General features: G+C 36.9%; 1 protein-coding gene across 1 annotated transcript; it reads left to right on the top strand.

Annotated features, from left to right (window-relative positions):
• Window positions 1–2,996: 2,996 nt before the first annotated feature.
• Window positions 2,997–3,443, top strand: LOC145076254 (uncharacterized). Its single transcript, XM_079022199.1, has one exon. It carries the CDS (start codon window positions 2,997–2,999, stop codon window positions 3,441–3,443), a length of 447 nt encoding a protein of 148 aa, XP_078878325.1.
• The last annotated feature ends 12,026 nt before the right edge of the window (window positions 3,444–15,469 follow it).

A 15,469-nucleotide genomic window follows, 5' to 3' on the forward strand; every position in this document is an offset into this window, starting at 1 on the left:
CTACTTTCCATGCTCTCTTTATGCCTTCTGTCAATGACCGTTCATCCTCTCAACCACAACAACTCTAATTTCGCCTCTCCTCTCACCATGACATGTGAGTCTTCCACCCCTAATCCTCACAAAGTCTTATGTGCTTCCAACATAAAATCTCACAGTCCTCTTGTTCTTGATCTTGAACGATCAAACTACGACACTTGGAGAATCCTGTTCATGAATCGCTATGAATCCTATGATGCTATTGAGCACATAGATGAAACATAAGAAGCTCGCAACAAACCCCCAACATAACCCATTTGGAAGAACACTGATGTTGTCGATTGTCGTAAAAGGATGGATACACTCTACTCTCTCTACAAACCTTCTCACCATGCTCAAGCATCAAATAAATGCACGGGTGTTATGGCTCACCCTTGAATGAATGTTCTGAGACAACAAAGAGTCTCGTGTGTTGGATTAAGTGTCTAAGTCCATAACTATAATTGATATATACTTGAATTGATAATAACACAGTCCTTTTGGGTTGCCCTCAAAACTAGCAACTAGACATGATGGTTTTTGGAGAGAGAGGTTGAATTTGTTATTTGTTTAATAAATTGAAATATATAATTTGTTAATATATTATGAGAATAATATATAAATTAGAAATAGCAATATTTAATTAATATTTGATCAGAAATTAATTGGAATTAATTTTGGGATTAAAAGAATTAATTAAAAGTACAAGGGCTAAAGTGCAATTGTTTAATAGTTGAGCAAGAGATTCCAGAACCTTCCTAGGGAATGAGGTGGACTGTTTTATGAGATAATTCTAGAGTTTCTAGAATATCTCATATGGATAATTAAGGAGGTGGATAATTACTGAATTTGAAATCATATTATTATATTCAAATTAAGGTTATCCAGAGTATCCTTGTTGCACTATATAAAGGGCTCCTCACCCTAGGAATTTCGGCCATCATATCTTAAGAAAAGAAAGCCGAAAATTTGCTCTTCCCTTCTCCTCTCTCCTCTCTCATACTCTTGGTAGTGTTGCTTGCCCCCTAAGCTTCAACAACACAAGGGTTTCTTGTTATTCATCAATAGCAATCAAAGATATATTTTCTAACCCTATATATTAATTTGATAATGATATAGGATTTCTAGGGTTTCCCATTTGATGTTCAAGTGTTGTATTTTTAATTTAGAGAAAACATAGATCCCCAATTAGGGTTGCATACACACATAGGTTTTTGTTTGTTATACTTAAAACCCATCAGTGATATCAAAACCTCGGCTTGTTTTCTATTAAATTGATTACAATTGTTGAATTTGATCAACTAGGGTTTATAGAAATTAAACCCTTTTGGACTTAGGGATTTTCGAAATTAGGGTTTCCTTAAGCCCTAAGTTTCGAAAATAAGGAAAGGGTTTTAACCCTTTCCCTTGCCCTATAATTTTTTGAAATTAGGGTTTCCTTAACCTTCAAGAATTTCGAAAATGGCAAGGATTGAAATCCTTGCCTTCCTCCTCAAGATAAGCATTTTTCGAAAACTAGGGTTTTGGTAGCATTATATTATTTTTGGTAATTATTTGTTTATTTGGTTAATTAGATAATTATAACTTTTGTTTTCTCTCTCGTGATTTTCGAAATTTAGGAGGAGAGGATTAGGATTAAATTATCTTGATTAATTTAATTGGATAATCCTTAATTGATTTAATGAATTAATTAAGTGTTTAATTAAAAGATAATTATTAAATCATTTGTTTTTAATTTTAAATTTAAACTAAAAAAAATTTTAATTTTGAAATTTAAGATTTAAAAACCCTACCATTTTGAAAAGTTTTTGATACATCCTTATGGATATTATTATTAATTTAATTAAGTGGTTAATTAAAAGATAATCAATAAATCCATAAAATAGTTTAAATTTAATTAAATTAAACGTTTAATTTATTAAAGGATTAAACCCATGGAATTTTAAAAATGTTTTAAAATACACCTTATACTATGTATATATAAGGTTTTGTGTGTGTGTGTATGCGTGTGTGTATATATATATATATATATATATATATATATATATATATATATATATATATATATATATTATATGTAGAAGAATAGTCAGTCGAACCGCTAGTACGCATTATTCACGAAACCATACTATAAATGGAGTTTAAGGAACCGACTTGTAAATGATCGCCATTGGGTATCCATTCTTACCCACCGCTCTCTTGTATGGTCGATGGTCGTTAGTCGAACGGGTTTGATATGACATAACCCCATTAAAAGTATAATGATAAAAAGTAACTAAATATTTTCTAAAATCCCACTCTTAGTTACTTTAGGAAAAATGTAAATTTCATGCTAATCCATAAAATTGCGCATTACACTTTATAAGTCGTTAGTGGAGCACATATGGCTAACCGACACATTAATGAGGGACTAATAAAGGGTGGTAATGAGTGTCTCAAAAGTTACCGTTGATTAATGGAGCACATGTGCTTAACCAACACATTAAAATGAGATGATAAATGACATCGAGAGTACCAAACTAGTTTGCATGGTTATTCACATCTCATTTGTGATCCTCATCATCCCAATCACAAAAGTGAAAGCATAATCGAGATTATACATGCCATTGATTAGATTCAATGAATCTTAAAAATATCTAAGAGTATCATAAGATTGAAATTGATAAAAGCCTTACCTACTTAAAATATATTCGAATTTGATTACGGCATCCCTCTTTAAAGTTCCAATAGAAAATATGGATCCTAGCCTTAATTGAAATTTTATGGGTTAATTAAAATCAACTAAATTGAATTCTCTTTTCTCCTATTATAGATGTCAAGTTCAGAAAACAATGATCTTCCTCATTCTTCTGAATATTTTTTTTCCTCTACTTTCTAAAGATGATCCTCCACATTCTGGTCAAGGTGAAAACGTGTTCCCTTCTTCAAACAATGGTGGAAATGGAAGTCATGCTTCTTGAACTCTTCCCCCTCCTCGTCCAATGACTCTCCCTAAGTCATGCTTTCTTCAAGTTGAAAAATACGAAATTACTCAAGCCTTGTTGGCATGTAAACATCAAGATGGAAAGTCTGTGTATACACATGTTCTGGAAATGAAATCGTACATTGATAGATTGGATATCTTGGGTGTCGTTTTCCCAAGGGAGCTAGCCATTGATTTGGTTCTACTTTCTCTTCCTAATTCATATAGCCAGTTCGTTGAGAACTTTTATATGAGCGACCACGACGTGAACCTAATCGATCTAACACATATGTTGATTGTTGCTGAAGCAAAAATGATTAAGAGCACAAGTGAAGCAAAAGTGTTTGAAGGATCTGAGTCAAAATTTCCATGGACATTGACAGTGGTGACAATGGTAGTCCAGAATAGATTTATCTTCCCAAAGGAAAGGGATCGCCCAAGGTCAAACCGTTTGACTATATGGTAAAGAGAAAGCATAGTTCTAAGATAGTCCCATGTGCTAATCCTAAAAGGTCCATATGTTTCTATTGCCAATTGGAGGGGCATTGGTTGTGAAGCTACCCAGACTACCAGAAAGATCTCAGAGATGGTAAAGTCAGATCGTATGACTCCACTTCAGGTACATCCATTATCTAACTCCATTATTTTAATAAGTTCATATTCATATATTCTTAATACATGATGTGATGATCATATTTTGATGTTTTGCAGGATCTAAGAGAAAGAAGGAAGCTTAAGAAGAGTGAGCTGAATCTGATAGTGAGAAATGGACTTTGGTCGCATGGTTCGATGATCAGATTTTGGAAGCTACTGCTTAGGAGTTATGATAACTTAATAGATTGCTTAGGAGATTTTTAAAAACATAATTTTCATTTTTTCATTGTAAGGACAAGTTCCAAAATTTTCCATTTATTATTGATAAAAGTGAAATTTTGATTTATCTAGTTTACTTTATATTTCCTTGCAATGACATTTATGAAAATTGGTGGTTACATTTCTATTATTAGCAATGTTAATTGGGATTTGATTCTTATTATATCACTTGTGGTATTTTTATAATCGACCAAGTGAAAAGGAATTCTCATCACCCAAGTTTCAATTGGATAGAAACTTGGAGTCATGTAATTTGAATTGTGTGATGTATGAGAGTCTTGATCATTGGAAAAATATGACTAATTCATTGATCACATGTTTATGTGAGTCAAAGTGAAGGACCATTAGGTCTTGTACATATTAATATGGACTATTCAGATCCACCACAAAGGACGATAAGTCTATTCATCATAATTTATTGATATTTTAGTAAATATGGTTGTGTTTATAAGATTGAGCATTATTCTAACATTTTGAAAAGATTCAAAGAGTAGCAGAACGAACTGAAGAATCTAGTAGGTAGATAGATAAAGGTTTCTCCAATCTGAAAGGAAATGAGAGTACTTTAGTATCGTGCTTTGTGATCATCTTAATGATTGTTGAACTATGTCTCAATTGATCCTCGAAGAACATCTTAGTGAAATTATTTGACTAAGAAGAGGATTCAGATACTGTTAAAATGGTTCAATCAAGAGATATGTCATACTTCGTTTCTAATCAAGTTTTAGAGCCATGATCTAGTTACTTTGAATCGTATCTTGAAACTTATTTCATACTGTAGCACATTTGAAATTGTTAGTTGTGATGTTTTTGGTTAAAACAAAGGGTAAAAAAAGACTAATTTATGAAGTATTTCTTGCCGGGAATCCACTCTAAATTTTGAATATTTTTTTTAACTCGTCAAGGAATGTTCCTTGAGAATGAAAAAACTTATATGTCAAGAAGTCAGTAGGAGTCTTATTGATCTTGAAGAGTTTCAGGAGTCAATCAAGAATAAACCTTTTAGTTATCACTTGCATACGACCTAAGGTTGAAAAACTATCGTGTTAAGATGACACATTCTTGTTTCTGTGCACCTTCTAGTTGGGTTGACAATGTTTATGAGTTCTATGGTTCTCATTTGACTGCAAAAGGAAGAGCACGTTGGTCAGTGAGAGTACATTGATCAATATGGGTTAAGTTCTTAACAACATGGAAGCACTGGTAGGCCATTGTGATACCAGATGGAAAGAAATTACGAATAAGCAAAGTTCAGTCCATGAGAGCTAAATTAGAATTTGGTTTTGTCCTAAACCTTATCTTATGATTGAAGGTTGGAAAATGATAGATTCAAATGGATGGGAACGTATACTGTCACTCACCCGGACCAGACGGCGGAAACGTTCGGAGGTGGGTGACTTCATTGTGCAGTATCATAACAATTGAATATAAATGAAACAGAGCAATCCAAATATCATACATTAAGATAACAAACCTTCATTGTTTACATATTGTATTTGAGTAGAAAACTTCAAACTACAACTAAATAGTCTTGCATCAGCGTCCCTTGTTACCTGCTTACTAGATCCTTGAGAATACAAGTCGTTTTGAAAAGCGTCAACTAAAAATTTTGTGAGTTCATAAGCATTTTCGTATAAAATCGTTTACACTTGTTTAGAGTCGTTCTCATTGTACTTTCAGAAAATCCAAGATTTTCTATGAAATCGTTTGAAGTCTTGCCTTGAAAATCATGGTTATATGTGTGCATGTCATTACTTTTTGTTCATCCTTATAAGGAGTGATTTTGAAAAGTATTCTAATTTGTGAAAGCGAGTTGTGTCCGAGAATATTTCTTTTGAATAGTAATAGTCAACCGTTTCAAGAAAAACCCCTTATTTTCAAAAAGGAAATATGGTTGAAAATCTTGTTCCTCTTATTGAGTAAAATTGCGTGTGCGTTCTAGTTTATCGTTATCGAAATCGTAGAAAAATCGTTTTCTCCAGAAAATCCTATATTTTCTGCTATACAATATTCGTAAGTTCTAGGTTATCGTTATCGAAATCGTAGAAAATCGTTTTCTCCAAAAAATCCTATATTTTCTTCTATAAAATATTTGTAAGCTCTAGTTCCAACCATGTATATGTGTGGGTTAGTTTATCATTATCAAAACCGTTTACAAACGTTTTCCATAGAGTCTTATGCTTTTTAATTTGTAAAAATAGCAGTAGTACGACTCTATACTTGTTAGGAGAAAGAATCAACATGGCTATTGTGGACATTCTAGGCGATGAAGATGGACAGTCAACACAACAAATGGGGAACATCACCTATCACGTGTAGCAAAGTCAAGACAACGTGCCAAAATTTATTTATGAGGTTTTCCTTACATAAATTTCTAGTTAATAGAGCATATTCTAGTGAGTCGTTATAACCATACTAAACTGATGGAGTGTCTGTTTTGGCGTTTCTCGGGCGTCCTCGGTTTGGAAAAGACATTTGTCACCGTAGACTGAACTGTCTAGCTGTAGCGAACAACGAAGGTGCGGGGTGTCAACCCCGTATAGATCTATACACAAATTCTCGCTCTCCCTCCAGGAAACTCTGGCTATAACTCCTTACATGACTTAGACGTACAATAATATTTTTATATTTAGGTACTTTTGAGATTTGTCTGACTAGAATATTAACAACCTTTTAAGCAATCGTTAGAGATCCATTATTTGTTAGATAAATAATGAAATTCGTACTCATTGAATAGAGATATCGTTCTTGTTCCATATCGTTGATTATGCTCGTTAATTGGGTGCTCGTGTTTGTTCCTTTTCGTTTATTGAAAAATGAGTCATTTTATTCAAGAGAAAAAGTGTCAAGTTATAATTTGTATAAATTTATAACTGCCGGTTATGTCACACATTTTCTGTTTTACGACATATAGAACATTACTTATGTTCTTGGAGGTTTTACGACATCAGTTTATGACATGCAAATTTTTCTGTCATAAAGGCTCTATTTGTATATTTTCTTGACGCAAACTTTTATATTGAATATTTATAAAATATCCCCTGATAGTTTTCAAATAGTCACAAAGTTTCCATTTTCGAAAATTACTAGAAATGGTGTCCACTTATCAAGATCCATTTCTATAACTTTTATCTCTAGACATGAAAGCATAGATAAAGGGGTTAAGTTGGACACACCCAATAGTTGGGAGGCTCTTTTGTACACAAAGTATCCTCTGTTCTTTATGAAGTTGTGAAATCTTATGTTCATGAGGATATTACTAAAATAATAATTTAATAATATTTCACACACACATGCAAACATACTTATACATGCAATTATTCAAGCATTTAGGCAAGATTTGACTTGTACTCTCCCCTAAAAACATTAAAACATTGAAAAAGGCGGGGTATGAAACTCACCTTGACTTAGTTGAGGAGTTGTCTAGAGTTATGGAGTGAAGATCTCAAGCTTAAACTCTTGGCTGAGTTGAGGAGCTTCCCTAAGGATGATCATCACATATTATTATGAATAAAATAATATGGATTCATCTTGAAATAAAATAGAATATTAGGTGAGTGGAGGAATTAACTTACAACTCCAGGGAGAAATTGAGAATATTTTCCTTTCCAGCAAGATCATTGTTCTTGCCTTGAAGATGAGTTTTGAGGGAAAATGGGAAAAGTGAGAGAGAAGGTGGTGTCTAAACTCCTTTACTGTCGTTGCTTTGGAGTATAAGAAAAGGGAGGAATCTTTGGTGCATCGGGATCTGGTGGTCCATGCATGGATATTTGGTGGGTAAAGCATGGGATACTGTGATTTGCATGGGAAATGAGGATTTCATCAAATCACAAGGTCAACCTTCTTGTCCTTATCTTGGTTTAGGATAAGATCTTCCTAAATCCAAAACATTTATTTTTATGTAATTATGCTTAAAATAATTAATTTTAGCATAAAATAGGGGTTTAAGGGGTTTAGGATAGGAAAAATACGAGTTTGGTGTGATTTCCGGTGTCAAATTGCCTTAAAATGGTGAAAACGTTCGAAAATAACCAAAATCCAGAGTGGGGGTTGGTTCCTACGAGGGTCCGTAGTGGTATCATGGGAGTTCCGGAGGTGCTGGGCCAATTCCGAAGCTTTTCTCCTGATTCCGGAGTACTCCCTTCAGATGTGAGGACATCTGATCCGGACCGAAGATGCGAGGCAAGGCAAGGATTCCGAAGCAACTGAAGTGTCCGGATGAGAGGCTTATTCCCGGCTAAGAAGGTTCCGGACCAAGAGGTTCCGGACCAAGAGGGTTCCGGACCGAGAGGGTCCTTTTAGGGTTTCCTCTTCCGGTTTTGAGTTGTTTTCGACTGAGGAAGGTACTTAGGGAGATTTGAGATACGTGGAGAGATTTCACATACTTAGGAGAGATTTGGGGGGGATTCACTATACTTAGAGGGTTTCACTATACTTGGGGAGATTTTGCATACTTAGAGAGATTTGGGAGAGATTTCACATACTTGGAGAGATTTGGGAGAGATTCACTATACTTGGAGAGATTTTGCATTCTGACACTATATGGCCCCTTAGGAACATATATTGAACACTTAGGTTTGTTAGAACAAGTCTCACAATAGTCCTTTCTTACTTGAGGATGAGATTTCCTAGCCAAAAAGGCTAGTTGTGACATCATCCCCCCGTTAGAGGGAATTTCGTCCCAAATTTTTTTCGAAAGATAGGGTCATGAAAGCGGAAATAGGTGAAAGTAATTTTGAGTTATTTGGTCTCTGTGTTCCCAGGTGAGTACCGGCTCACGCCTAGCATTCCCTTGAACCTTCACCATTGGGATGTGGCTTTTTCTTGTATGATTAACCTTTCTATCATAGTCTCGATAGGTTGATAAACTTGTAGGATGTTCTAGTCCACTAAACCTGTCTAGTTGGACTGGAAGGGTTTTTTTCTGACATACCATTTCTTGGTTCGACACATGGAACACAGGATGTACATTACTAAGATTGGAGGGTAGTTTGAGTTTGTAGGCTACCAGACCGATCCGTGCGAGGATGTTGAATGGTCTGGCGCATCGGGGATTTAGTTTACCTTACCTTTCAAATCGAGTCATCCTTCCCTGAGGAAAGATACTTAAGAATACCCTAATCCCTTACTTGGCATTCCAAGGCTTTAACCTGCTATGTGTATAGTTCTATTGTCGACTTATACGATGTTTGGGGTCGTGTTTGGGTTTTGACTATCCCTTTTGTAGTTTCTCGAATAATTTTGGGTCTAGGGAGTGTGTTATTGAGTGTTTGTCCTCTCGTTAGTCAGGTGTCTCTCAACTCATCCCATCAGAGGATGATCTGCATTTCCAGCCACGTGGTGCCTCGAAGGATATAACTCCCATGCTCGGGTGGTAGTTGTTGTTATATGAGTACTCGAGTAGAGGCAGGTGGGTATCCCAACTTTTTCAATGCCCATTACACATGTTTCTCTTCGGGGTGCAAATTCTTGTTTACCTCGTTCTTGTCAAGTGGGATTTCTAGGGCTTCGGTGGTTCGACACTTATGAGTGTTAAAATGTACGAAACTAGGTTCTTAGGGTAATCAGAGGCTATGGGTTATCGGGCCCTTTCTTGGCGAGGTCTTTTGAATGGTCTTCTAGGGATCGGGATCCTGGTGCCTTAGAAGTAGAGTTTTCTGGGCCTTAAGGGTTGGTACTAGGATCACCAAGTTTGATTTTGTATGATGTAGCTGACCTCATAAGTCTTCGATTATCTTGGGAGTTTTCTCCCTAGGGTTTTGGTAGGTCGACCGTTGCCAGTTCCTTGCTGGGGGTTGAACATGTCTCCGATTCGGGGTAGGGAGTATCGATCCTTGAGGATGGGTTTTGTTTGGCTTAATCGTAGTCGGTGGTGCTTATGGTAATTTTGTCTTTCTCCCCTTATGAGTTAGACAAGTGCTTCTTGTGGTTAGGAACTGGGTCGTAGGTTTCCTTTACATAATATGCCGATCTTATGATCAGGAACTATTTGTTCTTGTGTCCGTGCTAAGTGGTATCGGGTGTTTAGTCATTGAGGTGGTTCCATGATTCGAGGTGGTTCTATGTCTGCTTAGCACATGGTTGAGGTTTTCTAAGAGATTTTGGGGATCTCTGGAGGAATGTTGGAAACCTTTAGAATTCCTTTTTATGCCCTTTGCTCCTTGATTTTCAATCTTTGCTGGGGCTAGGGAAGGGCGTGGTATTTCTTATGCCAGAACTTAGGTGTTTGGTTGATAGGGATTTCGTCATTATCGACTGAAAGAGTTTTGTTATTCGGTTGAGTAAGACGAAAGTCTATTTACAGAGCTCGAGGTTTCTAAGGTGAGAATCAAGCCTATCCGTGTCAACTGATGACATTGGAATCCTTGTTGTTACATCAATTTGAGGAATATTGGTTTCTAGGAATGACAGGGCGTTTTAGGTTCATGCTCCTATTGTTACTAGTTTTGTTTTCGTTGTTACCATTCGGTCTATCTCATTTTTGCTTGTTAGGTATTCTAGTGTTCGTGTTCTTATCGTTGCTAGTTTCGTTTTCGTTGTTACCGTTGGGTCTATCTCGTTTCTGCTTGTTAGGTGTTCTAGTGTTCGTGTTCTTATCATTGCTAGTTTCGTTTTCGTTGTTACCATTGGGTCTATCTCGTTTCTTCTTGTTAGATGTTCTAATGTTCATGTTCTTATCGTTGCTAGTTTTGTTTTCGTTGTCACCATTGGGTCTATCTTGTTTCTGGTTGTTAGGTGTTCTAGTGTTCGTGTTCTTATCGTTGCTAGTTTCGTTTTCGGTGTTACCATTGGGTCTATCTCATTTATGCTTGTTAGGTGTTCTAGTGTTCATGTTCTTATCATTGCTAGTTTCGTTTTCGTTGTTACCATTGGGTCTATCTCGTTTCTGCTTGTTAGGTGTTCTAGTGTTCGTGTTCTTATCGTTGCTAGTTTCGTTTTCGTTGTCACCATTGGGTCTATCTCATTTCTGCTTGTTAGGTGTTCTAGTGTTCGTGTTCTTATCGTTTCTAGTTTCGTTTTCGTTGTTACCATTGGGTCTATCTCATTTATGCTTGATAGGTGTTCTAGTGTTCGTGTTCTTATCGTTGCTAGTTTCGTTTCGTTGTTACCATTGGGTCTATCTCAAATATGCTTGTTAGGTGTTCTAGTGTTCGTGTTCTTCTCGTTGCTAGTTTCGTTTTTGTTGTCACCATTGGGTCTATCTCGTTTCTGCTTGTTAGGTGTTCTAGTGTTCGTGTTCTTATCGTTGCTAGTTTCATTTTCGTTGTTACCATTGGGTCTATCTCGTTTCTGCTTGATAGGTGTTCTAGTGTTCGTGTTCTTATCGTTGCTAGTTTCGTTTTCGTTGTTACCATTGGGTCGATCTCGTTTCTGCTGTTAGGTGTTCTAGTGTTCGTGTTCTTATCGTTGCTAGTTTCGTTTTCATTGTTACCATTGGATCTATCTTTTTTATGCTCGCTAGGTGTTTTAGCGACACAAAGGTGCTGCTATAAGTCAAGGGAATTCATAATCCGACTTCTGCCAGGTTTTTCCACTATAGATGGATGTGACCTGACCGCACATACTTAGGATTTTAAAAGGTACTTGACTGTGGGGTTCTGTCCTAATCAACATTCAGACCAAGGACAGGAAAATGATGTGGGATCGCACATTCTTAGTTTATGGAATCCTAGCTATACATGATACTAACGTTCATATGGAACCATCATCGTCCGTTCATAAGGATTCTCTAGCTTCTCCGTGATTTACAGATTTTCTCGAATGGGGAAATAGTTTTTGATTATGTTTTCAATTTGCAAGACTTTTATGTGAAAATCCGTTACATAAAGTTTATCATTCGAAACGTACCAAAAATCTCGATAGTGTTTCTTGTCGTCTCTTCCTGTCTAGTTGTCCACTCCCTCGCCATTCATCTCTGTTGGACAATTTCTTTTGAAATGTCCTGTTGCACCGCACTGGTGACAAACTTGACTTACTTCTGGTTTGAGGGTTACTGGGAGGTGTGTCCCATCTTGTTGCACCTTTTGCAACGAAATGTCGGGCATGCACCCCAATGATGGTATTGGCACTTGTTTCAGGGGGGGATTGCTCCCAAGGTATGATTATCCTGATGTGGGAGGAGTAGGGTTAGTAGGGATAGGGACTGATCCCTCTTGTTGCCTTTTAGAAAGCCTCGGAGTCAAACTACCTCTTTTTTCTTTCCCGGACTTTCGTTTCTTGTTCTTAGGTTTAGGTTTTTGAGTGCATGGGTGAGTTGTTCTTCGTTGGTTTCCTTGGTTGTTATTACGGTTGAAGTTACCGACACTGCTTCCAACTTCGTTTGTGTCGTTGGCATTGAAGTATCCCATGACGGCTACCACAGCCGATGTTATAGTGGCTTGGAGAGTGGCGGGGTTTATTCGTAGGACCGACGCATGGTCGGGGTACTGGTTACCTTCATGAGAAGACATAACTCTGTTGCACACGAAAAGTGAGCTCGTGAGTACTTGTAGTTAGTTTCAAGTGAGTTTACTCGTATAATCTTAACATATTGGTGTTAATTGGGTCAACCTATATCCACATGATGCAGTTATGGTAGAGGGTGGGAACATGTATTATCTGACGTAAGGTTCGTCAAAATAACACATAGCTAGCAATATGGTTAACATATTCGGTTGTATGGATTCTTGGAGGATGTACCCCACTTGGTTTACTACTATTGGTTGCAATTAAGGGAATTATGGACCTAAGTGTGGTGATCCTCTTTTGGCGCACACAGTGCTTGGCCATTTCACTTATATTAAGGGTGCCCTTTTTGTGTTCCTTACGCTGCTAAGGCTGTCTTAGCCTTGACTGCTATGAGTTATGGTCTCCAAATGACCATTTCCTCTTTTAAGGAGTGTACATGGTCTACATAGTTTTCTGGTCCTACTTGTGGGTTTTGTAAGGCATTTGGAATGGTGTTCTTGTTACTTGTGGCGGATCGGATTTACACTGTTGCACATTGGGCTTTGCTTATTGATGTGTGTGAAACGAACTAGTTTTAATCCTACTAACTTAAACACAAAGACAAACACACGAAAGGTAGTGTACCTATCGATTAGCAGTTTAGTTCAGGTAAGTAGAGTGTCGATGATAGCTTCATTTTATTTACTTCTTTTTATAGTTTTTTTAGCACAATCCATCTTATTTTAGTCAATCTTCATGCATATTTTCCTTTTTTGTCATTTTTCTCCTTCACCGGGTACTTTCTAGTTTTTGAGCTTAATTGCAGGATTTTCCGAAGACTATTTGTTATTGGAGGCTTAGAAGGATGCGGGACTCATGGAGGCATGTGATTTGCTTGCGGACTTGAAGTGGTGCGATTGGGCTAGGTGCATGCGTAAAAGAAGAAATCAATTTGGATCTAATTTATGGGAAAAGATGATGATGAGACGGCGCGGAATCGAGCTACAAGAAATTGGAGGAGTGTTGGGTCAATTTTTAGAAGGCTTTGGAATGGAAAATGGGTCTTAAAGAGTTATGATTATGGGCTGAAGTTGAAGAAATGAAGATTGGGCTTAAATGCATGTTAAATGTCCCAAATCTCACATTCAGCGTGACCCACGCGGTCCGCGTGGATCCATACGCGGTCCGCGTGAATTGTGCTGAGTTGTTTCCGGGTTTTGACTTGTTGACTCTATTTGTGGAAGTTTGGTGGGTAGCTTTTGGTCTCTTTTTGAATCCGGAAATTGAACCTCTTTAGCTGGAGATTGGAGGCTCATTGGGGGGAACTTGAAGAACACATTCCATTTTTTTTTCTCTCTAAGAAGTTTTGGGAAGATTTGAAGAATATTTGGAAGATTAGTGTAATTTCCTTACATCTTGCATCTAAGACAATGTTTGGTACCTCTAATCCCTCTTGTTTTTGTTTAATCTTAGCCATGCTTGGCTAGATTTTCATTTGGTTGACTTGGATATAATTGCTTGAATGTTTTGGTTATTTTGAAGAACTCCATGAACTTGTGTTGAATATTTATGATTATATTTTCTATGAAAAAATTCATTCATGTTTATATATCTCTAGTCATGAATATTGATATATGAATGTCATCTTTGTTGGTTAAATTCTTGACTAAGTAATAGGTCTTCAATTTAACAAGCAACAATTAGTTTAAATGTTTGTTTTCATTTCATTTAGACTAAGAAAACATTTTCTCCATAGTGGTAATGAAAGCAATAGATTACTCTTTGGATTTGGTGACTCTTAAAACGTAATGCTAATTGATTTTCACAAAATTACATGCTTCATTAGTTTTGTGACTTTGATTTAGGAAATGTGCTATGAGCTTCTCTAGTAATTTTAATACAAAAGAAGAGTTGAGGCAAGTTATGCTTATAAATTGCTATAGCCAAATTAGATTTTAAACACAAGTATTGCACCTTGGTATTCTCATGATTATTTGACCAAAGGTTCAAGTGATGAAAGTCCAAAGTCAATCATCTTTCTCTTATTGATTTTACATCAAACTCTTATTTTTGTTGCAATTGTCCATTTAAATCATAGTTAATTCTAGTTTATTTCAAGTATTTCAAAACATCAAACACCCCCATTTTCAATTTATTGTCATATTCCAAGTATTTTTACAAAGAGATTTCTCATAGAGTTATAAATTGAACCAGTCTCCGTGGATTCGACCCCTTTACCACTATACACTATTTTAGTGTGTGATATTTAGGGTTATTATTTGTGTTGGCCTCGACAACCAGCAAATTTTTGGCGCCGTTGCCGGGGAATGGTTTATTTTTAATCAATTTGTTTCTCTATGCCCAGATCTCAGCGTACAGGTAACTTGATTTACAACCCAGAAATCAAAAAAGAAGCAAGGCGTTTGGCGAAGGAAAAGCGAATTGAACGTGGTCAAACTTCTAATCCTCACGGGGACCCGGAGGTTGAAACCGCTTCATTAAGTGATATAGAACCCGATTCTAGTCCCGACCCTCGCCAAGAAATTCCCAAAACACCACCCCTACAACAAAATCCACCCATTATTGAACCAATTGCAATGGCGGACGGAGGAGAAGTTCCCGAAAGAACTTTGAGGAAAATGATGGAGACCGATGTTACACAAACTCCAACCGGTATCAATTACCCGGTTTTGGAAGGAGGCTCGGAGTTGAAGTCAAGTTTAGTCCATCATCTACCAACTTTTCATGGATTGGAGAATGAAGACACTCATAAGCATTTGAAGATGTTCCACATTATTTGCACTAGCATGAAGCCACAAGGGTCAACCGATGACCAAATTAAGCTAAGGGCATTCCCCTTTTCATTGGCCGATAGAGCAAAAGATTGGTTATTCTATCTTCCACCGGGGTCGATCAACTCATGGACCGACATGGCAAGAGCTTTCCTTGATAAATTCTATCCCGCCTCAAGAGTCTCAAGTCTTAGAAATGAGATTTGTGGAATCCGCCAAGGTCAAAATGAGACCTTCCATGATTATTAGGAGAGGTTCAACAACTTGTGCTATAGTTGCCCACAACACCAAATTCCGGAACAACTCCTCATTCAACACTTCTATGAGGGATTGTTGCCAATGGAGAGAAGACTAGTTGATGCCTCAAGTGGGGGAGATGTCTTTAGTAAAACCCCACAAC

The sequence above is a fragment of the Lactuca serriola genome, chromosome 9 (genome assembly GCF_051521515.1).
Source record: "Lactuca serriola cultivar US96UC23 chromosome 9, Lser_US96UC23_V15, whole genome shotgun sequence".
In the NCBI taxonomy this organism is placed as follows: Eukaryota; Viridiplantae; Streptophyta; class Magnoliopsida; order Asterales; family Asteraceae; genus Lactuca; species Lactuca serriola.

What these genes read in the sequence shown, in the direction of transcription:
- LOC145076254 (XM_079022199.1), top strand. Translation starts at nt 2,997, where the DNA reads ATGACTCTCCCTAAGTCATGCTTTCTTCAAGTTGAAAAATACGAAATT.